The sequence below is a fragment of the Mastigoproctus giganteus genome, chromosome 10 (genome assembly GCF_048544385.1).
Source record: "Mastigoproctus giganteus isolate SK-2022 chromosome 10, ASM4854438v1, whole genome shotgun sequence".
In the NCBI taxonomy this organism is placed as follows: domain Eukaryota; kingdom Metazoa; phylum Arthropoda; class Arachnida; order Uropygi; family Thelyphonidae; genus Mastigoproctus; species Mastigoproctus giganteus.
In genome coordinates, this window is record NC_143584.1 from 91936669 (window position 1) to 91958413 (window position 21745).

Here is a 21745-nt window from a genome sequence, read left to right on the forward strand (position 1 = left end):
ACATCGGGGTAATTTTGATGTAATTAATTCACTAATTTCAGCTGTACACACAGAATAAACTAAAAGAGCAAATATCCGGTCAGTGTTGTCATTTGGCAGAAGCCCTTTATAATGGTCTTCTTCTTCTTCCAATGACCATCTTCGTTTTGTTTATCTCATTGTGGACCTTCACATTTAGCAGCGTCATAGTTCGAGACTTTTCCTTGATATAATCGTTATAGTTCTTTAGCTAACTAGTTAGAATTTAAAGCTGATGAATCAATGTTACTGTTTGCCAATAGAATACTAGTGGAACGTGGTAACTTCTGATTCCTGAGAGTTCCAAGCTAAAATAGTTTTGTTAATTATACTAAAAAAAGTAGCAAACAGCAAGTGCCCGAACGTGCACTTGGGAAGAACCAAATATTTCTGTATACAGCAAGAAAGGAGGCCTTTTAAAGCGTTGGAATTAGTTTTTGAAACCAAGATTTGTCCATTTTCTCAGTCTTATATTTCTTGACGCGTATTCTTCCTGATTATACAATCGGAAAAATCGGTGCAGTTTAAACCGCTGTAATCAGATTGCAAAACTCCCCTTATCAGTGTCTGATTTCATTCCTTACTGTGAATGCGTAGAATCACGAAACAAAAAATAGATAAGACGAGCAGTTAAGGAAATGTCGTAAAAAGAATGAGTAGTTGATATCCCGTAAAGGTCAGCTGTTCGGTGTAGTTGTTAAAGTGCAAATAAACATCGTGTAACACACAGGAAGAGTTAAAATTCCAGAGTGGGGGAAGTTGGGTTCGTAGAATTAAATGGGTGTAATATGCGTTGTTCACTGACAGATTTCTAACGGTTAACAGGGCATTCGGATAGCGAATGGTATCAATATTTTGGCTTTCTTTAGGTTTGGTGTTGCGTTTGGCCTTTCCTTGAATATTTGCAATCATGCACGAAAAGTAATGTTCGAAATGAAAGCTTCACATTCAATTTTCTTATAACACTGAACGTCTTAAGTCTCCAATTACTTCTTAAGCCTCTTCCGTGTACCTTCCAGCCGACTGGCTCTATCTTTGCAATTCAGTGCAACTTTTTGATGATATACTGGCTCAAAATATCGAAATTGATACTCTAAAAGCGCTGCGAAATGGTAGCAGTAGTTAATCTACGCTAATTTTAAAAGTTATAACGATGTAATTCAAAGAGATCTTCTTTGTTTCTAGTGTGAACGTCGATGGCTTTACTCCTCTTGACATAGCTGTGATGACGTCAAATGTCTCCATGGTGAAATTACTACAATCTTACGGAGGAAGAGAGAGTACTCGGTGTAAGTTCCATCCACGATCTCTTTTGTATAAACCTTCACGTGTATTTTTTTCCCACTTCTTTACAGATCTCAGATTTCCTGTAAAAAATGCCCCTTTTGAAATAAGCTACATTAATTTATTTATTATTAAAAATGATGTGGATGTTTTTCACTTTCTGATGACAATCTTTTGCGTTGCAGTTAGAACAAAAGAGAGTCGATTCAACCAGCTAATCAGCCTGGTGAAGGAGGCAGAGAAATGCGTAGGAGACCTCACAACCTGCGTGTTAACAGCGGCTACCAGTGGAAGCTTATCAGTGGCTTTACTCAAGGTATTCCGCTGAAATTCATTCCTATTAATAATCAATACTTGACCAATCCATGCTAGTGTTTATAGAAATAAATAACTCGTCTTAGTATTTTTTTTATTGCCACATACAAACATTATTATCGAGTTCTGTATATTAACATAGTTTTATAAATATACATAATTGCATTTAAATATCGTGCGCCTTATTCAATGTTTAAGAAGCCAAATATGAGGCGGAAGACGGATACATCCCTGCAGCACAGCGCTGCCGCTATTACGTGGACAGTAATGTCTGCCATGAAATATTACCGGGGATAATTAGTCCCAGTTGTCCCCATTTTCGAAATCGATCTTATTGAATGTGGCGCCCTCTTCGGTTATCTCATGCAATGTATTGTCGTTGTTGCTGAACTTAATGATTATTTCTAAGTACGTATACATCAGGAGTAACATGTATTTAGTGCGATCATTAACGCTAATGATCCTCACAGCGTCAGGTTTACTAACCTGGCCACCTCGCGTTTTTATTTTGTATATTTATTTTATTTTTCTGCGATTGACAATTAATTTTCGTTGCTGTATCTGCTAAGTTTCGCTTTACAGCGGTATTATCAGCTGCAGTACCAGTCAAAATTGCCTTTGTAATAAAAAATATAAATCTGGGTTCATCAAATGGCATTTATTATTATCCGCTTATTTGTCCACGAAATGAGGACCAGCCAGGGACGGCTCTGTGCCAGAAAGAAGTATTATTTACAATCCAACGTGCGAAGTACCACATCTACATTGGGTTACATGCAATGTTCACGCAGGCTTCTTCTGAGAAGTTTACACACACGTTCATTTACATACAAAAGGTGTTGAAATTATTACACACTTCCTGAATTTTTACAAATTATTTGTAGATGCATATTAGCTAATAATCAATTATTTAAATATAATTGTTTAATATTATTGAAACTGTTTATTCCATTTTTGACGGTCATTCGACTAGGAGGGATGAACATTCATTGATTAGGTGAATTTCCCTTCACAGATTCATAAGCTTATCTTTTCAGAATATATCCTTCAACAAATTGAGCATACATCCGGATGTAAGCGTAATTTGTTGGAGATTTCTAGGATATTGGCCAGGAATGTATCTCTGGAGTCAAGATGATGTCTTCTTGGCTTTTTGGTCCAGAGACCATCTATTCATCCAGTTATGAGCCATCCTGGAATAAGGATATTTTAATCGGAACAGAATATTGGAGGTTGATTTTACCAATCTATATCCCCATCTAGTGCGTCACAATGTTCTTATGGCCTCATTTTTCTATCAGAAATGTTTTCTGAATTTTGAGAAGCCAGAGATCTTTTTGATATGGTAAAAATTCTATTTATCAATATTAAAGACTGCATACAGCGTATCATATTGTGTTAGAATGGCATTTTTGGTCTTGAAGATTAAACATTACTCACACCTGATGAAGTCATTTTACGGCATAATGCGCAGGTTCAGGAAGTTGGTAAGTGAAAGGCGCAGTACTGTATTCAATCCTCCGGGAGTAGTGAATCAATAATTTATTTCGTGCTTTACAAGATCAGTATTGATTCCTTCTTCTTAAACAGACAAAGAAGAACAATATTTTTTTCTTTCTTCTACAACACACTGAAGAAGAGTACATGAAAGTTTTCTAAGGTCTTTATAAGAAGGAATATGTATTGTATTTGTAAACACCCAAATTAATGATTCGCTACGCCCACAGATTGAGTTTTCTGTTACTAAGTGCATTGCTTACAATCGGATAGAGAAAAAGAACGGCTTAATCTTTAACTGTAGTTAGCTTAGTCGGAGTAAATTTTTCAGCCAGCACAATGTGCAAATATACGTGAACACACAGACATCATATGGATGGTAACCAGGTGCTGTTTCCGAATAACGTGGTTTTTAAATATTCTTTTAAGGACATGGTGCCCAGGTATCTTAAGAACTGGAAATTGGTAAAATGATGAGCACTTAAACCTACATGACGTGTAATATTCTTTTAATTTCTTAAAGAATTACAGATTATTCTCAAAAGTTTCGTGGTACTTCCTGTACCACTTCTTTAGTGACTCTAAGGACAGCTGAAATGGTAAATTATGGTGATATGATTTACAAAAAGTTCTTAATTTTGATTACGCATTTCTTATTTGCTAAGGTTAAAATTTCGTATCTGTTTCCGACAAGAGACGAACCCTTTGCTTCTGCGTCAGCATGACACAGAAGCAAAGAGTTCGTCAGAAAAATCTGGAAACCAAAACTTAAGAGATTTCCGGTTGTGAAAGTTTGTTGCAAACATTCTGAATACGCAATACTCTTTGGTCCAAAGATTATTTCATTAAACACAAATAATCGCGAAGCTTTATCAGTAGTGCCCGAAGGGGACGGAAAGGTTTCTCTCATGACAAGAAGTATCTTTTAATTCCAGTATGCAATAAGAAACAAAAAATATAGTTTATTAATATTCTACTTAGTTTAAGGTACCATAACATGAAAATTTAAAGATATGGAGCCCACAAACTTGCATTTTCACGCAAAGAAAGATCAAATGTCATTGTGCACCAGTTAATGGTATAAACTAACTCTTACTTTTGATTTTATAAGCGAAATAACGTAATGGTTTTATATCTCCCACTGAAGCTTCTATTACCCAAAGCCAAACTTCTCAAAAAAATTGTCTGGCATTACAGGGTTGTGTTTCATATAGATACAAAGATGCCACTTTAGAAAATGAACAATGGGCACTGCTAGGGACCGAAATATATCTCAAGAAAACAACTGTTAAGATAGATGTGCTTCGGATAGATTTATACAAACAAAACCTTGAAACACTATCCAATCTGTTTATGGCGTCTTCGGTCCGATACCAGCACACTTCAGAAGCAGCAAGCGGGGGGTTTCTTTTATCATCTTCTCTGTCCTAAATATTTGTATCGAGAAAGCTGCTTTATCAGACCGATAAGTTTATAGCATTAAACCGCTTCTATACAGTTTAGAAAGTCTCTCAATAGCAGAATTCAAGAACAGCCAGCAAAGAGCACTCTCTGCGTTCGATAAAATCTCCCAAGTATATAAATCCAAATTTGTTTCATGAATGGAAAGACATTTAAAAGAAGAAAATATTTTTCTTCTGTTACATATAAAACAGACCACAAATACTTCGCATGGAAGGAAAAGATTTCCACGATAAACTCAGAAGCTGATGATGCAGGCAGCGCCGAAATGGTCAAGAGAGAATACGTAAGTAAAAACATTTCAAAAATCGAGTATGTTGCGACTATAAAGACCATATCTTTTATTTTCTAGGAAAAGGAAAGACAGCTGACTATATGGAAAAGACGGCATCATCTTTTATGGCGAATGAAGTCAGGATTTGATAAAATCAGTAAGTTCCGTTCAGTTTTCCTATATAATTTAGATATTATTTTATGGATTTCCGATAAAAATTAGACTAAAACGCAAGTTCATTCAAACGCCTAATACCCTGAGTTGCCTTAACCTCCAAACACAGCCGGTCTGCTAGCTTTGTTCCAGAGTGCTGCCATAATATTTAGCCAGTTCTTTAATACATTGTCTAGACATGGGAAACAAAATATTTCCCACGTTTGCTGTGTTACCAGATTTTATCTTTCCTTCTCATGCTCTGTGTTTGTATAAATTAGTTAATCCATCTTTTCACTTCGCATTTACCGAATGAAGAAATCCTTCCTCTTTATCGAGTATAGATTTCGTGTACCTTTCACAGGGTGGCGGATAGGCAGTGTTCTAAATGAAACAAGCTTCAAAAGTTGTTCGCTTCCAGCGATTGGGACCTCTGCTAATGGAACTGAGGTTATAAATTGGACCTGTTGTGTAGAACCCTTCTCAAGACAGTACTGAATGCCACACCGGCCTATTGTGCGAAAGGCTAACTGTAAATTGTTGCGCCGCAAATCCATAAACGTAAATCTTTATGAGACAACTGCCAGGCGCTTTGAACACAATGGCTTTTGTCCCTATTCTCTCTATTTGCAGTTTGAATGGGAATTTTCGGATGTTCTCCTGAAAGTTTCGAGTTTAACGAGTGATAATAAAGTCCTGTATAGAACTCATATTAGAGAAGAATTATTCAGTCTTATGACACTTGCTTTTCCTAAACGTTGTACAGTTACTCGAAATACTCCATTCTGGCCATCGCAAGTTGTGTTATTCTGCTTGAAACGAAGATTAAAATACTTCTTTCAAATCCGGTGGCCTTCTGTTTCACTGGAACAAGCTGTCAGTAATTTGTAGTGAACTTTACTTTGTTTCCATAGCGTAATACTACTAGACTATCCAACATGGAGTTTACTGTGTTTGGGGAAGGAATCATTGCACATAAAGGAAAATTAGTCCATTTCCAAGACCAAAAAAAAGAGCCATTGACAGTTTATCTTAAAATCAATTACAGCACATTCCTGTAGATGGAGAGAAAGATTTACAAATTCTGTCTTAATCAAAAAATATTCACAGATGGTGATTATATAATAATTTAATTACTAAATTAATTTCTTTGTGAGGACGCGCACGAAAACTATGTAGTAGTCAACAGTTGGTAAGTATCTTTGTATGAATTATAAGTAGATGCACTGGAGACTTCAGTGAGGACCTCCAGGAAGCATAAATGTCCCTCGAGAGTTTGTCGGTTCGTCCCAATACTCGTTCGCCTCGTGGCGAGTTTTACAGGGTCCGAATTCACACGTCAGTAAAAAAAAAAAAAAAAATATATATATATATATAAGCCATATAGAAAGTTACTTAATTGATGAAAATGTGTACCCCAGGGGCTCACATCTGGTGAGTATGGGCTTGGCACACCCAGGGTCCTGAGCTGGATATCATCATTCTTCTTTTTCTTGGTGATTCCCTTCTCTCTCTCTCTCTCTCTCGGGGTAATTCAAAATTTTTTTTTTTTTTGGCTGGTGCAGCATAAGCCTCAGGCTTCCTTGCACTCTATGGCTAATAATAATAATAAAGTGTTAATTTACATATTTTTTTGTTTTTATATATACACGAATCGATCAATTTATTACATAAATAGAAATCGAAGTAATTTCTATCTTCTCCCTTGAAAGCTGCATTTCAGAAAACTTGATATTTGTGAATATAAGTTAATTTGGCATTTATAATACAAATGTCACATTAATCTAAAATGCAGCAATCATTCGTTATTTCCAATTTCTCAAATGCAGCCTATCATTCCATCAGAAGGCCAAAAAAAATTACATCTTTCGTAAGAAGAAAGAAGGGGAAAAAAAAAGAGGCTGTGAATGGTTTTGTTATTGCTAATTGCAATAATAAATATCTTTTTTATTTAAAATTAATAGCGCGAGTCATTGTGCTGCCATCTTGTGGAGAAAATTACATTGTTAAGAAAATTCATAATTTCCTGTTTGCGCTACAGAAAGGAAAGCGTTTCTTGGAAATAGAAATAATATTTTAATATTGCGCGCAATTCTTCTCATGTAGGATGCAATGCGCTGTAAAAAATGTTGATTTATTTTTTTCATCCAGGGCCTCCAGATCCACCGACTGCAGTCCAGTTAGAAGTGGTGGGTACAAGATCTCTGAAAGTTCGCTTCACTGAACCAGAAAGTGCTGGAGAGGCCGAAACCATTGTTACCAAGTACAAAGGTAATTAACGCGGGTTCGTGCATTTTTAGCTTTTCCATCTAACCGGAAAAGGATGTCACGTGACCGGACAGAGCTAGTTGTCAAGGAAACAGCGTGTGCTTTTCAAATTGCCGTACAATAAAATGAAGAGTAAAATGTCGCCAGGATTTTAATCAATTATTTATTTTTTAAGTCATATTAACGCCACCTGGTGACACTTTATCGTTTAACGGCCATAAGCCAGTATCAAATTCATTAACTCGACATTTAACCTAAGCGACCTCTAGCTAGCTTCGTCACGCATGCGTAAAGAATGCGAGTAAAACCTTTATTCGAGCAGTTGAATAATTTATGAATTTCAAACAATGTCTGGTCTTTCCTCCTAATTTTTTCTTCTTTTTATTAGTGGAGTGGAGCTGCTACGAAGACTTCAATCCTCTCGCGGGTTCGAGGGAAATTATAGACTTGCAAAGGCTAGAAGTCACCATTCCAGACCTCACTCAGGGTATCACGTGCTATATTCGTGTGGCAGCTGGGAACGCCAAAGGGTACAGTGTGTTCGAAGGGTCTAATCCGCCTTCTGCAGTACCTTCGAGTAAGTGAACCTGTCAGAATGAATAGAAACAACTTTTGAATTTCCCATACGTGTCCGAATAAATTAAATGCGCAGCCGTGATTTATTTTGTGTTGAATTCCTTAAGATCGAATTACGCATGCGTCTCTTTGAACAGGTGTTATTATGCAAAAATAAAAACTTATTTTTCTTTTGTAAACATCTAAAGGCACTCGCAAATCTGGGAAGTGAAGTGGGGAGGTCGATTTTTTGAATCCTTCTTAATGACATCCTGTGCCGAGAGACAGGCGTATATATAACTTATAATTAAAACACTAACGACGCAGTAGAATGACTGAAGATGCGAACTGCCTTGGGAATATAGCGTCTGCTAAATGCCCTTTGTTTTTTCTTTTTTTTTCTCAGGCTGGAGAGACGTCGATGGGAAAATGTCACGGGTTTCCGGTAGGCTAAGCCAATTAGATGGTATCTTCCAGCAAATAATCTGCTCGCGTCCTCCTCATGCTTCGGAGGTCAAAGGTTAGTATTCAACAGCAGCTAAGTGCCGGCTGAATAGGCTTAACAGTTTTGTTAATTTGTAATTCTTTAGCAATTAATGCTTCAAAATGCCGGTAGGTTACCTTTATAGCACTCTCTAGGATTATGTTATGACACGGTATCAAAGTTTGTAAGTAATGCATATTTTTTATTAAAAAAAGACTTCTCCCGAGGGTCGTTTTAGTTATATGCACCAGGTAATCTGGAATGAGTGCCTGGAAGAAACCCTCATGGTCAACCGGAAAAATGACACGTGCTGAGATGCTTTGAACATTGCTACTTCTTAATGACAAAGGATCTGTAAAATCATTTTGGGATCCACGCAACAATTTCTTCAATTGAACCACACTGGAATTTTATAATTTTATTCCCAATGGGGTTGAGATCTCATGGCCACGAGGAACCTGCATATTCGGGCCCCACTACCTCTTAGGAAGAAATTTTCTTTGGTCCTCGCCATCAGGTTTTGTTCTGGGATGGTTCCTGTTTTTCATTTTAAAACGTAAAACTGTCACGTGGATTTTATATCATTGGTGCCAGCAATTATATCCAAATATGTGGATTTTAGGCGAGGCAGTTATGGGCCAGGATATTGCAAATTCTCTTTCGGCGTTATCAGAAGTATCGTAAACCAGGACAACTTTGTAACACTTTTTGCTGTTTTCTAAAAATAGATACATGTAAGTATAAACGAAATGATATTCCGATTACGATTATAATTACCTCTCATCTTCTGAATACCATTACGTTTATTTACAGATTTGCATTAGAATTTGAGAAATTAGGTGTCACAATGTTACACTCCTTTGTACGACAACTTTGTGACAACCAAAATTCTGCTATCACTCCTTTGTATTTCAACATCTGTCATAGTGTTGTATCTATAAATTTTATTTATTTTTATTAATAACAAGATACACAACAGGTAACCATTAACAGTGTATCTGAGATCAGATCAATAAACATAATAACAATAATATGAAATCCAACAGGACGATAAACATTGATATAGATTCAAACGTTAAAATCATATGTACAGAAGAGGATTGTATTAAGTTAAGTTACCGGTAAAACAAGTAATAATTAATCAGCTAGAGAATAGAAAAATAATAAACTACAATAATTAGATCAGAGCTAGTCACTTTCTAGTCTAAGAGAAGAGGCAAACTTGTGGATGGAGTTCATCAGTGATTGGGAGTTGTCAAAGAAATCAATGAGAGAGTCATTTGCTGATTCTGTTCAGTGGACTGAACTTCATAAAGTCCGTGGTGGCAGAGTCAAGGCGAAATGACTAATTTAGGACAATTAAAGGATAAACGGAAGCAAATCATTCAGTATTTTCGATGGAACAATGTCATGAATGCATTTTATTAATATGTTAGCTTTCAGTACTTCAGCACAAAATTTTTTTATAGAACATAGGGTAGAAACTTTACTAAAAAAACAACAAAAAGAAACCCTTCAATTTCATTACGTTGAAAACAACTGGGTTGTTTCTGGAACATCAAAAATTGCTCACTTCTTCCTCTGTTTAGGACATTTATTTTACATACAATCTCCTTGTCTTCGTACCAAATTTCGTCTTTTTCCGCAGGCCATCTCCAGTATTTACCTGCTGGTTCCGTTGCATTGATTAGTGTCCCTTGGTGAAGAAGTCCTCGAACGTATTGTAGTCAAACCATCCAGAGGGAATGCAGTTATATCTTGCGCTTTCAGGACCAGCTTCAGTCCATGTATTTTCCCAAATGCTTGGACTTGTAGTTCACATAAAGTGGAGCAAGCTGGCCTGGCCATCTGCATTCCCACAAAACATTATAGAAGTGCAAGCTTTTGTGGAGTTCCTAATTTTTTCAGGGTATTTTGTACCTCTTTTTGTGATTACTTTGCAAGAGCCTGGGTCGTCTCGTCGTAGTTCCAAATATTTGCACTTGGAACTCCATCAAGTTCTGCTTGCAAGTGGTCAAAAAATTTATTAACAACATCCTCATCAACTGCTGCTCTTGCAATTGATATATTTTGAGCAAATCTTTGCGTAAGAATTTTATGGCGACCCATGAAGGAGTTTTGCCAGTCAACTCGTGGAAAATTATTTCTAAAAATAAGCACTGTACGGCCCACGCGGTCCAGATAGGATTTCACTATGCACTACAGGCCCACCCTTGTCAGAGGAAAGCCATAATTTGAGATCACAATACAATGAGAGACGAAAGCTTGTTCCCCAGTTTCACTAAAAACAGTTGGATGTCCTGGGGTGGCATATATTTCCCTTTCAGCTTTAACCATAGGGTGTTTTTATGTATCCCATACCTAAAAAATAATTATTTATTAGTATAAAATTATTAATTAGCATAAAATTATTAATAACGGTAGTATTAAATTATTTTTCTAATTTTAAACAGAATACTGATACAAACTACTTGAAACTTGCTTTCCGTAAGGATATTTTATTTGATTTGATTTGATTTAATTTCATTAAGGGCCTCTGTCAGCGTAGCATCAGTATAATTTCGATATTGACGTGACCCAACTTTCCTTCTGCATTTTCCGGGCATTTTATACTCTAAAACAGATAAATTATTATAAATATAATAAAATAAAAGAAAGTGTTGAAATATGGTGTGACACCGCCAGTTTCACAATGTTGTACTCCATATGTTTACGTTCTACTTATTTTCACGAAAAATAAAGTAAATAAACACTTATTTAAAATTTACTTTTTACAAAATTATCACAAAATAAACTTACTTTCAAATCCACTGCACTTGGAGTTTTTCTGTATCAAAACAAAGTTTCAACAGCTGCCTGAAAATGATATTCGCAAGCGACACACACAATGGCTCCACTAGGCCGCTTGAGGGTTGTGATAGTAGTTTTAACAGTTCCAACAGATGGAAGCAATAACTGTAAAAATGCTGGGGGTAATTTTGTCCTCGGACGGATTGCAGAATGCCCGGTAAAATCAAAAATAAGTCACGCGGCGTAGGTGTCACAAAGTTGTCCTGGTTTACGGTAATACCGATGCGAGTGACATCATCCATCCTCTTACCTTCGAGACCTGCCACCTTCAAATTACAAATTGGCGTAATGCTGACTGCAGCTTTTGCTCATCTCGAGTCAATTTAAATGTGGTTGGCACGCTCCCTTTCTACCAACCACACTTAATTTAATCTCATTTAATCACAAATTATTTTATTTTATTCTTGTCGACGAACCAACAGCCAGTGTGAATATTTTGAGTTTGTATGGTGTTCTCCATTATTGTGTATTGTACTTCTTGGCAAAAGATGCTAAGAAAAACAGCAAGGATTTCTTTACTTATATAAACTCTAAAAGGAAGGGGATGAATCTGATTGGTCGACTTAATATTGATGGTCCTGCTGAGATAGCAAACAAACTGAATGAGTATTTTGCATCTACATTCACACATGAGAAATTATTAAGGTTTGAAAATTGCAGAAGGTTATCGAATTGTAGCAGGATACTTAATGATTTTGTAATAACTGAGAGCAAAGTGGAAGAGAAATTGTTGAAGTTAAACCTAAGAAAAGCACCTGGGGTGGATGGGATCTATCCAGTTATATTAAAGGAGGTGGCAAAGCAACTATGCAAACCCTTAGCCATAATTATGAGAGCATCCTTGGACTCAGGGGAGATTCCCACGGACTGGAGATATGCAAATGTATCTCCAATTCACAAAGGGGGGATCGAAGGGTGACACGAGTAATTACAGACCAGTTAGTTTAACTTCTGTTCCGGGTAAAATAATGGAGTCACTGATTAAAGATGCATTGCAGGATCATCTAGATAAGACTGCAGCAATAATTCAGACACAGCATGGGTTTGTTAAGGGAAAGTCTTGTCTGACAAATTTGATAGGATATTATGATGTGGTTACAAAGGAACAGGATGCAAAAAATAATTTTGATATCATATATTTGGATTTCAGGAAAGCTTTTGACACTGTTGCGCATGGAAAACTATTGTACAAATTGGAGCAGAATGGTATTAAGGGTAAGTTGCTACAATGGATAAAAGGATGGTTGAGTGGGAGAAGACAGAGGGTGGTAATCAATGGGTGCTGCTCTTCGTGGACTAATGTTATTAGTGGAGTCCCACAGGGTTCGGTGTTGGGTCGACTGTTGTTTTGTATATTTATCAATGATATTGATGAAGGTATATCAGGCTTAATGTCGAAATTTGCAGATGATACAAAGGTTGGCAGGGTTGTTAATGACAGTAATGGCGGTGTGCTACTGCAACAGGATCTAGATAATTTGGGCAGATGGGCTGAGAAGCGGCAACTAAAGTTTAACCTTGACAAATGCAAAGTACTGCATATGGGTAGAAGTAACCCCAGAGAAACGTACCAACTGTGTGGTACTACACTTAAGGTGGTAGAAAATGAAAAAGACCTGGGAGTAATTGTGCAGGCAGATATGAAGTTCTCTGAGCAATGTAGACAGGCTGCCAGGGCAGGTCATGGGGTTTTGTCAATGATATATAGGAATTTTGCTAGCAGGGAAAAGGAGGTGATTATCCCTCTGTATAAGGCAATGGTCAGGCCACGCCTTGAGTACTGCGTACAGGTCTGGAGGCCTCATTTTAGGAAGGATGTCGATTTGCTTGAGCGTGTACAGAGAAGGGCAACAAGATTGGTGAGGGGAATGAAGGGATCCTCTTACCAAGAGAGGCTTAAGTTGTGCAAATTGCAGTGGCTGGAGACTAGGCACCTGCGCGGTGATCTAATTGAGGTGTATAAGGCCTTGAATGGGGTGAGTACTGAATTCTGATGGGATCCTTCCACTTGTTCAGATTACGAACCTAAGGGGGCATAAATTCAAATTAAGAAAAGACAGATATAGAATAGATGTGCGGAAATTTGCCTTTAGCCAGCGGGTGGTTAATTGCTGGAACAAACTTCCATCTGTCGTTGTGGAAGTTGATAGGTTAAATAAATTTAAGGAGGAACTGGACAGGCATTTGGAGGGAATGGTGCGATTTGATTTTTTTTTTTTTTTTTTTGGCTGATGCTGCATAAGTTCATACATTTGCTTTCTTGCATCACATGCCACTACTACTCCGATTTCAGAGTTAATTTGATGCAGGTAATTTTGCAAGTGGTAATGAGAGCACATATTTACAAAGTCGAGTATCTTATTTAGCCTTACAAGAGTACTCTGATAATATTTTTAAGAGAAGAAAAATGCAATTTACTTCTGATTGATTGATATTATATATATATATATACTTTTTTTTTTTTGCTGGCACTTGGGTCTGCGCAGCCAAAGTTCGGATGTTGGCAGTTTTGACACCCACCTGAGGGATTAGTGTGATGTAAAAACATACACTACAGGAACGAGGTTTCTTGGAAACTATAAAGATTTATAGAACCTTGGCCAATAATTTCACTTTTAACTGCTTTGGTGATAAGTTTCATTACGAGATGGCAGCACGATCGATCTAGGAGTGATAAAATCGTTGATTCACTTCGATTCCTTCTCTCCTGTATTTTTATACATCGAAGCCAAACCAACTGGGAGCAATATGGCCCTCTTGCTTCATCTATTCAAGCTTCTAATTGCAGGAAGGCTTCTTTTCATCTCTCTCTCTGTACCATACGTCATAATGTGCCGATTCATTAACGCTTAAGGATTTTTTCTCTTTGTAATAAACTTATATTTGACAGCAGGTGCAAACCCTAGCAATTAATTTTCGCAGCAACTGAAATTAGTGCATGCAATGCATTTCTTTTAAGAAATGCACATGTCTTAAATAGACTTCCCGCAAACCACCAGATGATGGTGGCGCGGCTGCCCCACTAACCCCCTTCCCTCAAGAGGAAAGTTCGCAGCGAAAACGCTGCGAAGTTTAGTCTACACGCGTCCCTAGCCCTATCAAATTTTCGTGTACCCCTCGGTGTCGCGAAGGGCGGTTTGTCTGTTGTGAGGGGAAAACCGGAGTCAATCCCGGTGAAAAACCTCACGACCACGGTTTGAGACCACCAAACTCAATGCTGAATTGCCTCTGAGAAAATTCCCATGAGGGTAGTGCTGGAATCGAACCTCGATCAGCTATTCAGCAAGCCGGCAACGTTGCCTCACGGCCACCGTGGTCCCGTGTTCTATCGTTTTAATTTCACATTACATTTCTCACCAGTCGCGTCGCGTGAATGCTAAACTTCCGGTACGTTGCATTGTTAGCTGCCGCTAGAGATGTTTTCACATCAAAAAAAGTATGACGCCCGATTTATTTCCATATGAAAAAGTAAACGCAGTCACAATTCACGTGTATGTACGTAAGGGGTATTCGGGTGTTTTTGTATACTGTGTATATAAAAACACCCGAGGTAGTTGGTGAGGGATAACTTAGTTCTACTAACTGTTTTACACAGTTAGTAGAACTAAGATCCGCTTCCTTTGGCTAGGGACGGGCAGCAGCTGCCCAGGTGTTGACTACCTAGTGGTTAAGAGGCCTGAACCTACAGCGTACATAGTTTATAAATAAGACAGTATCACAGGTGGAGTTAGACGTTAGTCTAGGAACCACCCAACCACAATTAATGAGTGAAACGGCAGCCATGAAAGGATGTCTTGTATGTTTATATTTTTGGAAGTGACGGAAAATTTAAGTGACATTTCAGTAGTGATACACGCCTAATTTAGCTGTGTAGCCCTCGAAAATTATTTCCATACCTAACGATTTTGTCAAAAGGTTATATCATTAAATTAGCAATCTACATTTCAGCCAGTTAAAGAATCGGCACAAATATATATTTAAAAATATACACGAAAGGGGCGAGTAATTTGTATCTGATGCATTTTCACTTTTAACAACTTCAGATGGATGATTTCCAAAGTAACATTGCTCACACACTGGAATTGATTGACTTTACGTTTTTATATGGAAATAAATCGGGCGTCACACTTTTTTTGATGTGAAAACATCTATAGCGGCAGCTAACAATGCAACGTACCGGAAGTTTAGCATTCACGCCACGCGACTGGTGAGAAATGTAATGTGAAATTAAAACGATAGCACACGGGACCACGGTGGCCGTGAGGCAACGTTGCCGGCTTGCTGAATAGCTGATCGAGGTTCGATTCCAGCACTACCCTCATGGGAATTTTCTCAGGGGCAATTCAGCATTGAGTTTGGTGGTCTCAAACCGTGGTCGTGAGGTTTTTCACCGGGATTGACTCCGGTTTTCCCCTCACAACAGACAAACCGCCCTTCGCGACACCGAGGGGTACACGAAAATTTGATAGGGCTAGGGACGCGTGTAGACTAAACTTCGCAGCGTTTTCGCTGCGAACTTTCCTCTTGAGGGAAGGGGGTTAGTGGGGCAGCCGCGCCACCATCATCTAGTGGTTTGCGGGAAGTCTATTTAAGACATGTGCACTTCTTAAAAGAAATGCACTAATTTCAGTTGGAGCTAAAATGCGAAAATTAATTGCTAGGGTTTGCACCTGCTGTCAAATAAGTTTATTACAAAGAGAAAAAAATCCTTAAGCGTTAATGAATCGGCACATTATGACGTATGGTACAGAGAGAGATGAAAAGAAGCCTTCCTGCAATTACAAGCTTGAATAGAAAACAAAATAGGTGAATCAACGATTTTATCACTCCTAGATCGAGCGTGCTGCCATCTCGTAATGAAACTTATCACCAAAGCAGTTAAAAGTGAAATTATTGCTGAAGGTTCTGGAAATCCTTTTATTTTGCAAGAAACTTCACTCTCTTTTAATATGTATAATTAACTATCGTTAATTAAGCGAGGTTAAGGGGAAAAAAATGTCACGTTCTTTCAAATTCGAATGTTTCATTTTCTGGAGCACGAGATCTATTGTGCTGCCATCTTGCGGAGAAATGTTGAACTATTCATCCCCTTAACAGCTTATTCATTATCGTACTGTTTTTGCTCCGCTTCGAAGCTATTAGCAGTTGTCATAGAAACAACTTATTACGCGTTATTGAAAGAACATTTTTTGAAGGAATCCGTAATTTATTTTTGCAGGGATAGACATAACAGAAACACCCCAACATCAGCGACGCCTGGTGAAGAAAAGCATCAAAAATCTGTTTGCAGCAGCTCCGAAGTTTCAGAAAACGCTTAAGCGGTAAGTACCCGCGTTAATTTATTCTCGCAGTGCGGATATTTAATTAAACTCCAGAGACAGAATGTAAAACGTGGACGCTGAAATTGAGGATTTATTTTGCAGCGGTGTGTTTTTGGCGTGCCTTTTGTACAACGAAGATCGAGTGCTTGTTACTTCGGAGGACACCTTGCCCAGCATGGAGGTCGACGAGAATTATCCCGCCTCCTTGCATACGGACTTCCACTGGCTAATGAAGGTAAGGTTCGAGGAGTGTTTTTAATAGCGCTAAATATACTTTATTTTAAAAATTTTCCTCGGGACGAGTTCTGAATTTTGAGGATTAAAAGAAAGATGCCCTTTATCGCGAAATTTTCACCCTGCTACAACTTTTATCAGTACCTCTATATTAAAAATATACGCGCTCTCAAAATCTTTATCTGCTGTTATACATAACAAAGAATAAAACGTTTAGAATCGTCCTAATGTCAAGCAAAAAATTCATATAATATATCCTTAAAATTTTTTAATGAAAACACGAAAGGTATTAGAACTTGCAGTACTTAGGTTGGGAAGATTAAAGGTATGTTTATACTCCGGAAGGACCACACGGTCAGAGAGAATACAAGAAACAGTCACACGAGGTTGAACCAAGTGCACTTATGCATCCTCGCGCTGACCACTAGGCTCCGACAGCCTAAAGTGTGAGGGATCCCGATTTTCATATCGTGCTTCATAAACACCACAAGACATTTAAGGTGAATTTTCAAATGTAAGGGCCTCGCTTTGACCAACGTTTTACTGCTGGCTGGCCATTTCTAATGATTCTCCACTGAATCATTTCTAACGATTCAGTGGAGAAAACCAGCACTGTGGAATTTGGGTCTTCATCATTCACTGCATGAGACAAGATGAAGATTTCCTCTTAATACTCCATCAATTAAGAACGGATAAATCAAACCGTTGATCAAATTCAGAGAAAGTTTTTTTTTTTTTTTTATCAGTACAATCGCTAGGCTATGGACAACTTTTGCGTACTTTCGATAATCCCACAATATGATCTCTTTTTAAATAGTTGACCTGTTTGCACAAATTACTGACTAACTTAAAAAATAAGGATATAGACACGTGAGAGTTGAACCAGCAGCGCAATGGCTAGAAGACTTATCATTGTACTTTGGATTAGATGTGATCAAATCCAGGTGAAGTTATTTTTTTTCCTCCTTAATTCTTTGGGAAAAAAATTATGTGCTTTTTTTCTTTCTCCCATTGGGAATATATAAACTGGAATCTTATTTTTGACATTTTGAACCAATATCGATGGCATACCACGGTGTAAAGTAAAATGTCTTAAATGAGTAATCATAGCAGTAACTCTTAACGCTTTTGCATTCTGTGAAAAGTCGACTTTTCACACAACATTTATTACCAATTTTTAAATCGTCATAAAGATAATAACAAAATCAAATACTTGTTGCTATTTCTTAGTAATGGGATACCATTTCCAACGTCCTTTTAATCATTATTGTTCAGGATATCGCTGAAGTGTCTCTGCATGAAAAAAACACATGGTTTATAGCCTGTAGATCAAAGAATACATATTTGAAATCGGACACTTTTAATGGCCTGTAATTTGAAGACTGAATGTCATACTACTATTGATAAATGCCATATCACAGGAAGTATTAATTTATATTGACCTACTCGATCGAAGAGGCTGAAATTTTCCATAGGCGCACATCTCCATCCAAGTTTTCGAATAGCCAGCCCAGAAAAGTTCAGCATTTGTTAAAATGATAAGTGCTTTCATACCACTTATCTGTGTGGTTGCTCGTTTGAGATTAAGCTGTCAATTTAAACGCACACTGCTTTTGCCCCTCCCCCATGGTCAGACGTTCGACAGTGAGTTACCAAACGTGGCTTTCACGATGTTTTATAGATAGGATTTTCTCGGTTCAACAGTGTAAACCTTAATTTATAAGTTTTGTGATAAGTAACAGAATTCAAATCACTTAAACATTCTTTTTTTTTTTAAATAGGAAATATATTAATGGCTGCGATATCACTGTTATAATTAAATTCCTCACTTTTGTGGTTTACCAAAATCTAGAGGGAATATTCAAAGTATGGCATTGATTCTGTGATGCCAGACTATCCTACTAGAGACACTGATCCCTTCCAGGGATCAGTGTCTCTCGTAGGATAGTCTGAAAACACTGATCCCTGGAAGGTAAAAACCTTATTGCAGAGTGAGACGTCGATCAGGTTCATCTATCCGAATCGGATACAACAACGGAGGTTTGAACTTTGTTGTCCTTTGAGATTTTCATAATACTGAGTTGTGGCAAACTCTGCTCTAGGGAGTATTATCTTGTTGACTGTTCATTGTTGGTAATTCTGTCTCTAAAGCATGGATATTTATTATTATTATTATTCAGTTTATTAAGATTGATTTCACCCCCTGTACAGCTGGTTGTCTAGAAGGTGTACATAGAATTATAAGGGAAAATACATACGTTAAAAGGACAATAGATAATGTTGGATAGTGCGCTTTCCTGGAGTTGGCGTAGTATAGGTATATACACAGTACTTCCATAAATACTGTCACATGTGTCATTGCATGTACCCACAGAACAAATTTATTCTTGAACACTCATTCAAAATGCCCCCCCCCCTTGTTTTCACACAAGCCATCAATAGAAGTAGGTACAACATCCAGGGGGAAATTGGCCACAGCATATTCTAGTGATCTCTTCAGGGTCTCCAATGTGTCATGCCTTTTAACACAGACCATCCCTTCCAAAATAACCCACAAACAGTAATCAAAGATCTGGGCTGGAAGGAGGCCATTCGTCATGGTTGATGGATTCAGGCATGTTTAGGTGATCTTTGCCTTGTGGGCAGGCGCTGAGTCCTGTTGGAAGATCCAGTGCTGGCCATTGAAGAGAGTCTGATTGAGGGGTTTCACATGCTGCTCCAGAATATCATTCAGGTACACTCTTGCACTGGTTTTCACCCTCCCCGAACACAAAAATGCATCTTTGTTACACCGTCGTAGGAGACCCACCATCACTGATGCTGGAATGTGACCCCTTTCAACGGCCTGACATGCCTCTGCAGAGCTATGGGCATACACCTTGTCATTTTGACGGTTGTAACTCTCCTCATCTGTAAAGAGTATCTGTCGATGTGTACAGACGCTGCAGTGCCTCCGTTCCATCAGAGCTGGCGTTAGGAATTGTCCTGCGGTAGGCACTCATCCTAGATCACTTTTGATTATGCATTACGTCGGTCTTGGTGATATTCCCATTTCTCTGGACATGATTTTCTGTTTTCCACCGCCTTGATAGCCGCAGGGATCCTCACAGTTCTTGGGCCTGTCATCAATTCTCTGTTGTACCTATCAATTGCCCTGTAGACAAACTTTCGGCTTATTCCAAGTGGTTTCAGAAGTTTGAAAATTATAGGTACATCGTGTCCTGCCTTATGAAGACCTATGGCAGTAGTCCTGTTTTCTTTATCTCCCCATTTCACTGGATTCCTTTACTAGTTGATGATACCTGTTAAAGAAAACCATACATTAGTACTACACATGATGCAAAACCCACAGCTCTCTGATATCATTTTCTATTTTTACGGGAGTCTTACTTTTGCGACAATATTTATGGTAGTACTGTGTATATTTACAAGAGGAAGAAAACTTAGGTTTGAACATGTAAGGAGAATTAATGTAGTTTACAATCTGTTAAAAATACAGAGAATTATGTGTGTCTGTCGATGGTATGTGATGGAGTGACTTGAATGTGTTAGTCAGGATTCACTGAAGCTAGGTGCTTCGATGCAAGTCTTTCAGAATATTCTTCTGTATTTCTTGTCCTCCAATAGTTTGTTGGGAGCATATCTCTAAGGCAGACAGGGTTGGTAAGAATCGACCTATAACGTTTATGTCGCTCTTTTGGATGTACAATTGAGGCTGAAATAATTTATAAATCCTATTTAATAGTTTGGCAAGAGTGATGAGGTTCTTTTCCATAGATCCAGAGATGGAGAGGTTTCCATGGATCTTGTTCAACTACCTCAGATCCCAATATTCAGTTGCCAGGAATTTCTTTACAGTACTTGATTTCTGGGGTTGTGCGCTCTAAATACAGATTACTGTAAATGCATATTTATTTGTTCAGCCAAGATAGGTATTTTTATCGATAGAAAAACTATTTATTCTTTTTGTTAGTAAAGGATTTTTACAATTCGGTGCAGTGCAGTACCAGGCCTTTATTCGTCAAAATATAACAGTCTTATACTTTAAGAACTACCAAATTCCATTAGAAAAGTAACTCAGAAGTTTTCGTATAAGTAGTGATTAGCCTATTATCGTCTTGTGTTGCAGGATAAAGGAAATGTGCCTACTTGGAACCGCTTTCTTTCTTGCATGAGAGGTTCTCCCCGATAAGAAAATCATTAAAGCTAGTTCTGCCCGCTTGTCGTCCAATGGTATATTTATATAATTGAATTGCTTCGCGATATTAAAGTTGAGGCAAAAATAAGAAATACGCATTTATTTCTTAGGTTGCATGTACGTGGGAAGACGTGAAGTCTTTGAAGCTTGAAATGGAGAAAAGCCACAGTTGTTCACACGTGCACTTCCGGAGTAAACTACTACAAGCAGCAGAGCAGATGCAGGTACGGTAAATAATTACAGCGTGTGTATTCAGGTCTTGTTTTTATTTTATTCGCCTTTATGTTAATAAAGAAAAATCTATCCATTTAATGATGCTGATCAACGATAGTTACCAAGGTAAGTTGCTTAATAATTTGAATCAAAATGTACCAACTTATAATTTTAATATTTATCTTCAAATGTCGAATTCAGTAGCTAAGAAAATGTAAGTTTGAACTATGCGACACGCTCCAAGAGTCCAGATGGTTTATCCCCCTTTTAAAGAACAAGAATTTGATGCTCCTGGTAGGAATTATCCACATGGTTTCAAACAGCATTTATTTTATATCATATAAAATTATTTGCCAGACATTTCTTGAGAATCCTAATAGCGAGATAAATAATTTGCCTGCTTCATAGTCTGATTGGGATCAATCTGAGAAGAGGCCACTCTCTTCCGGTTAGACTTTAAAAAATACTGTATATCTTTATTGCAACACCACAACTGTAGGGTTTTACAGACGACCCTCTTGGCATAAAGTACAAAAGGAGACGACCTGAGTCGAGATATGTGGTGTGGGCGTTATATGGCTATCTATAAGCACCAGATGGAAGAAACTACGAACTGTGGA

General features: G+C 37.8%; 1 protein-coding gene across 2 annotated transcripts in view; it reads left to right on the forward strand.

Annotated features, from left to right (window-relative positions):
• The window catches only part of LOC150079150 (ankyrin repeat and fibronectin type-III domain-containing protein 1-like), a 205550-nt gene that overhangs the window by 168169 nt on the left and 15636 nt on the right, over positions 1-21745 (forward strand). For both annotated transcript variants that reach the window (XM_090383663.1, XM_090383664.1), the window contains 9 exons: positions 1204-1307; positions 1488-1618; positions 4928-5006; positions 7154-7273; positions 7659-7847; positions 8232-8345; positions 16378-16480; positions 16583-16715; positions 21023-21136. In XM_090383663.1, coding sequence (XP_090239789.1) covers positions 1204-1307; positions 1488-1618; positions 4928-5006; positions 7154-7273; positions 7659-7847; positions 8232-8345; positions 16378-16480; positions 16583-16715; positions 21023-21136 — 1087 coding nt within the window. The remainder of the gene's footprint in view (positions 1-1203; positions 1308-1487; positions 1619-4927; positions 5007-7153; positions 7274-7658; positions 7848-8231; positions 8346-16377; positions 16481-16582; positions 16716-21022; positions 21137-21745) is intronic.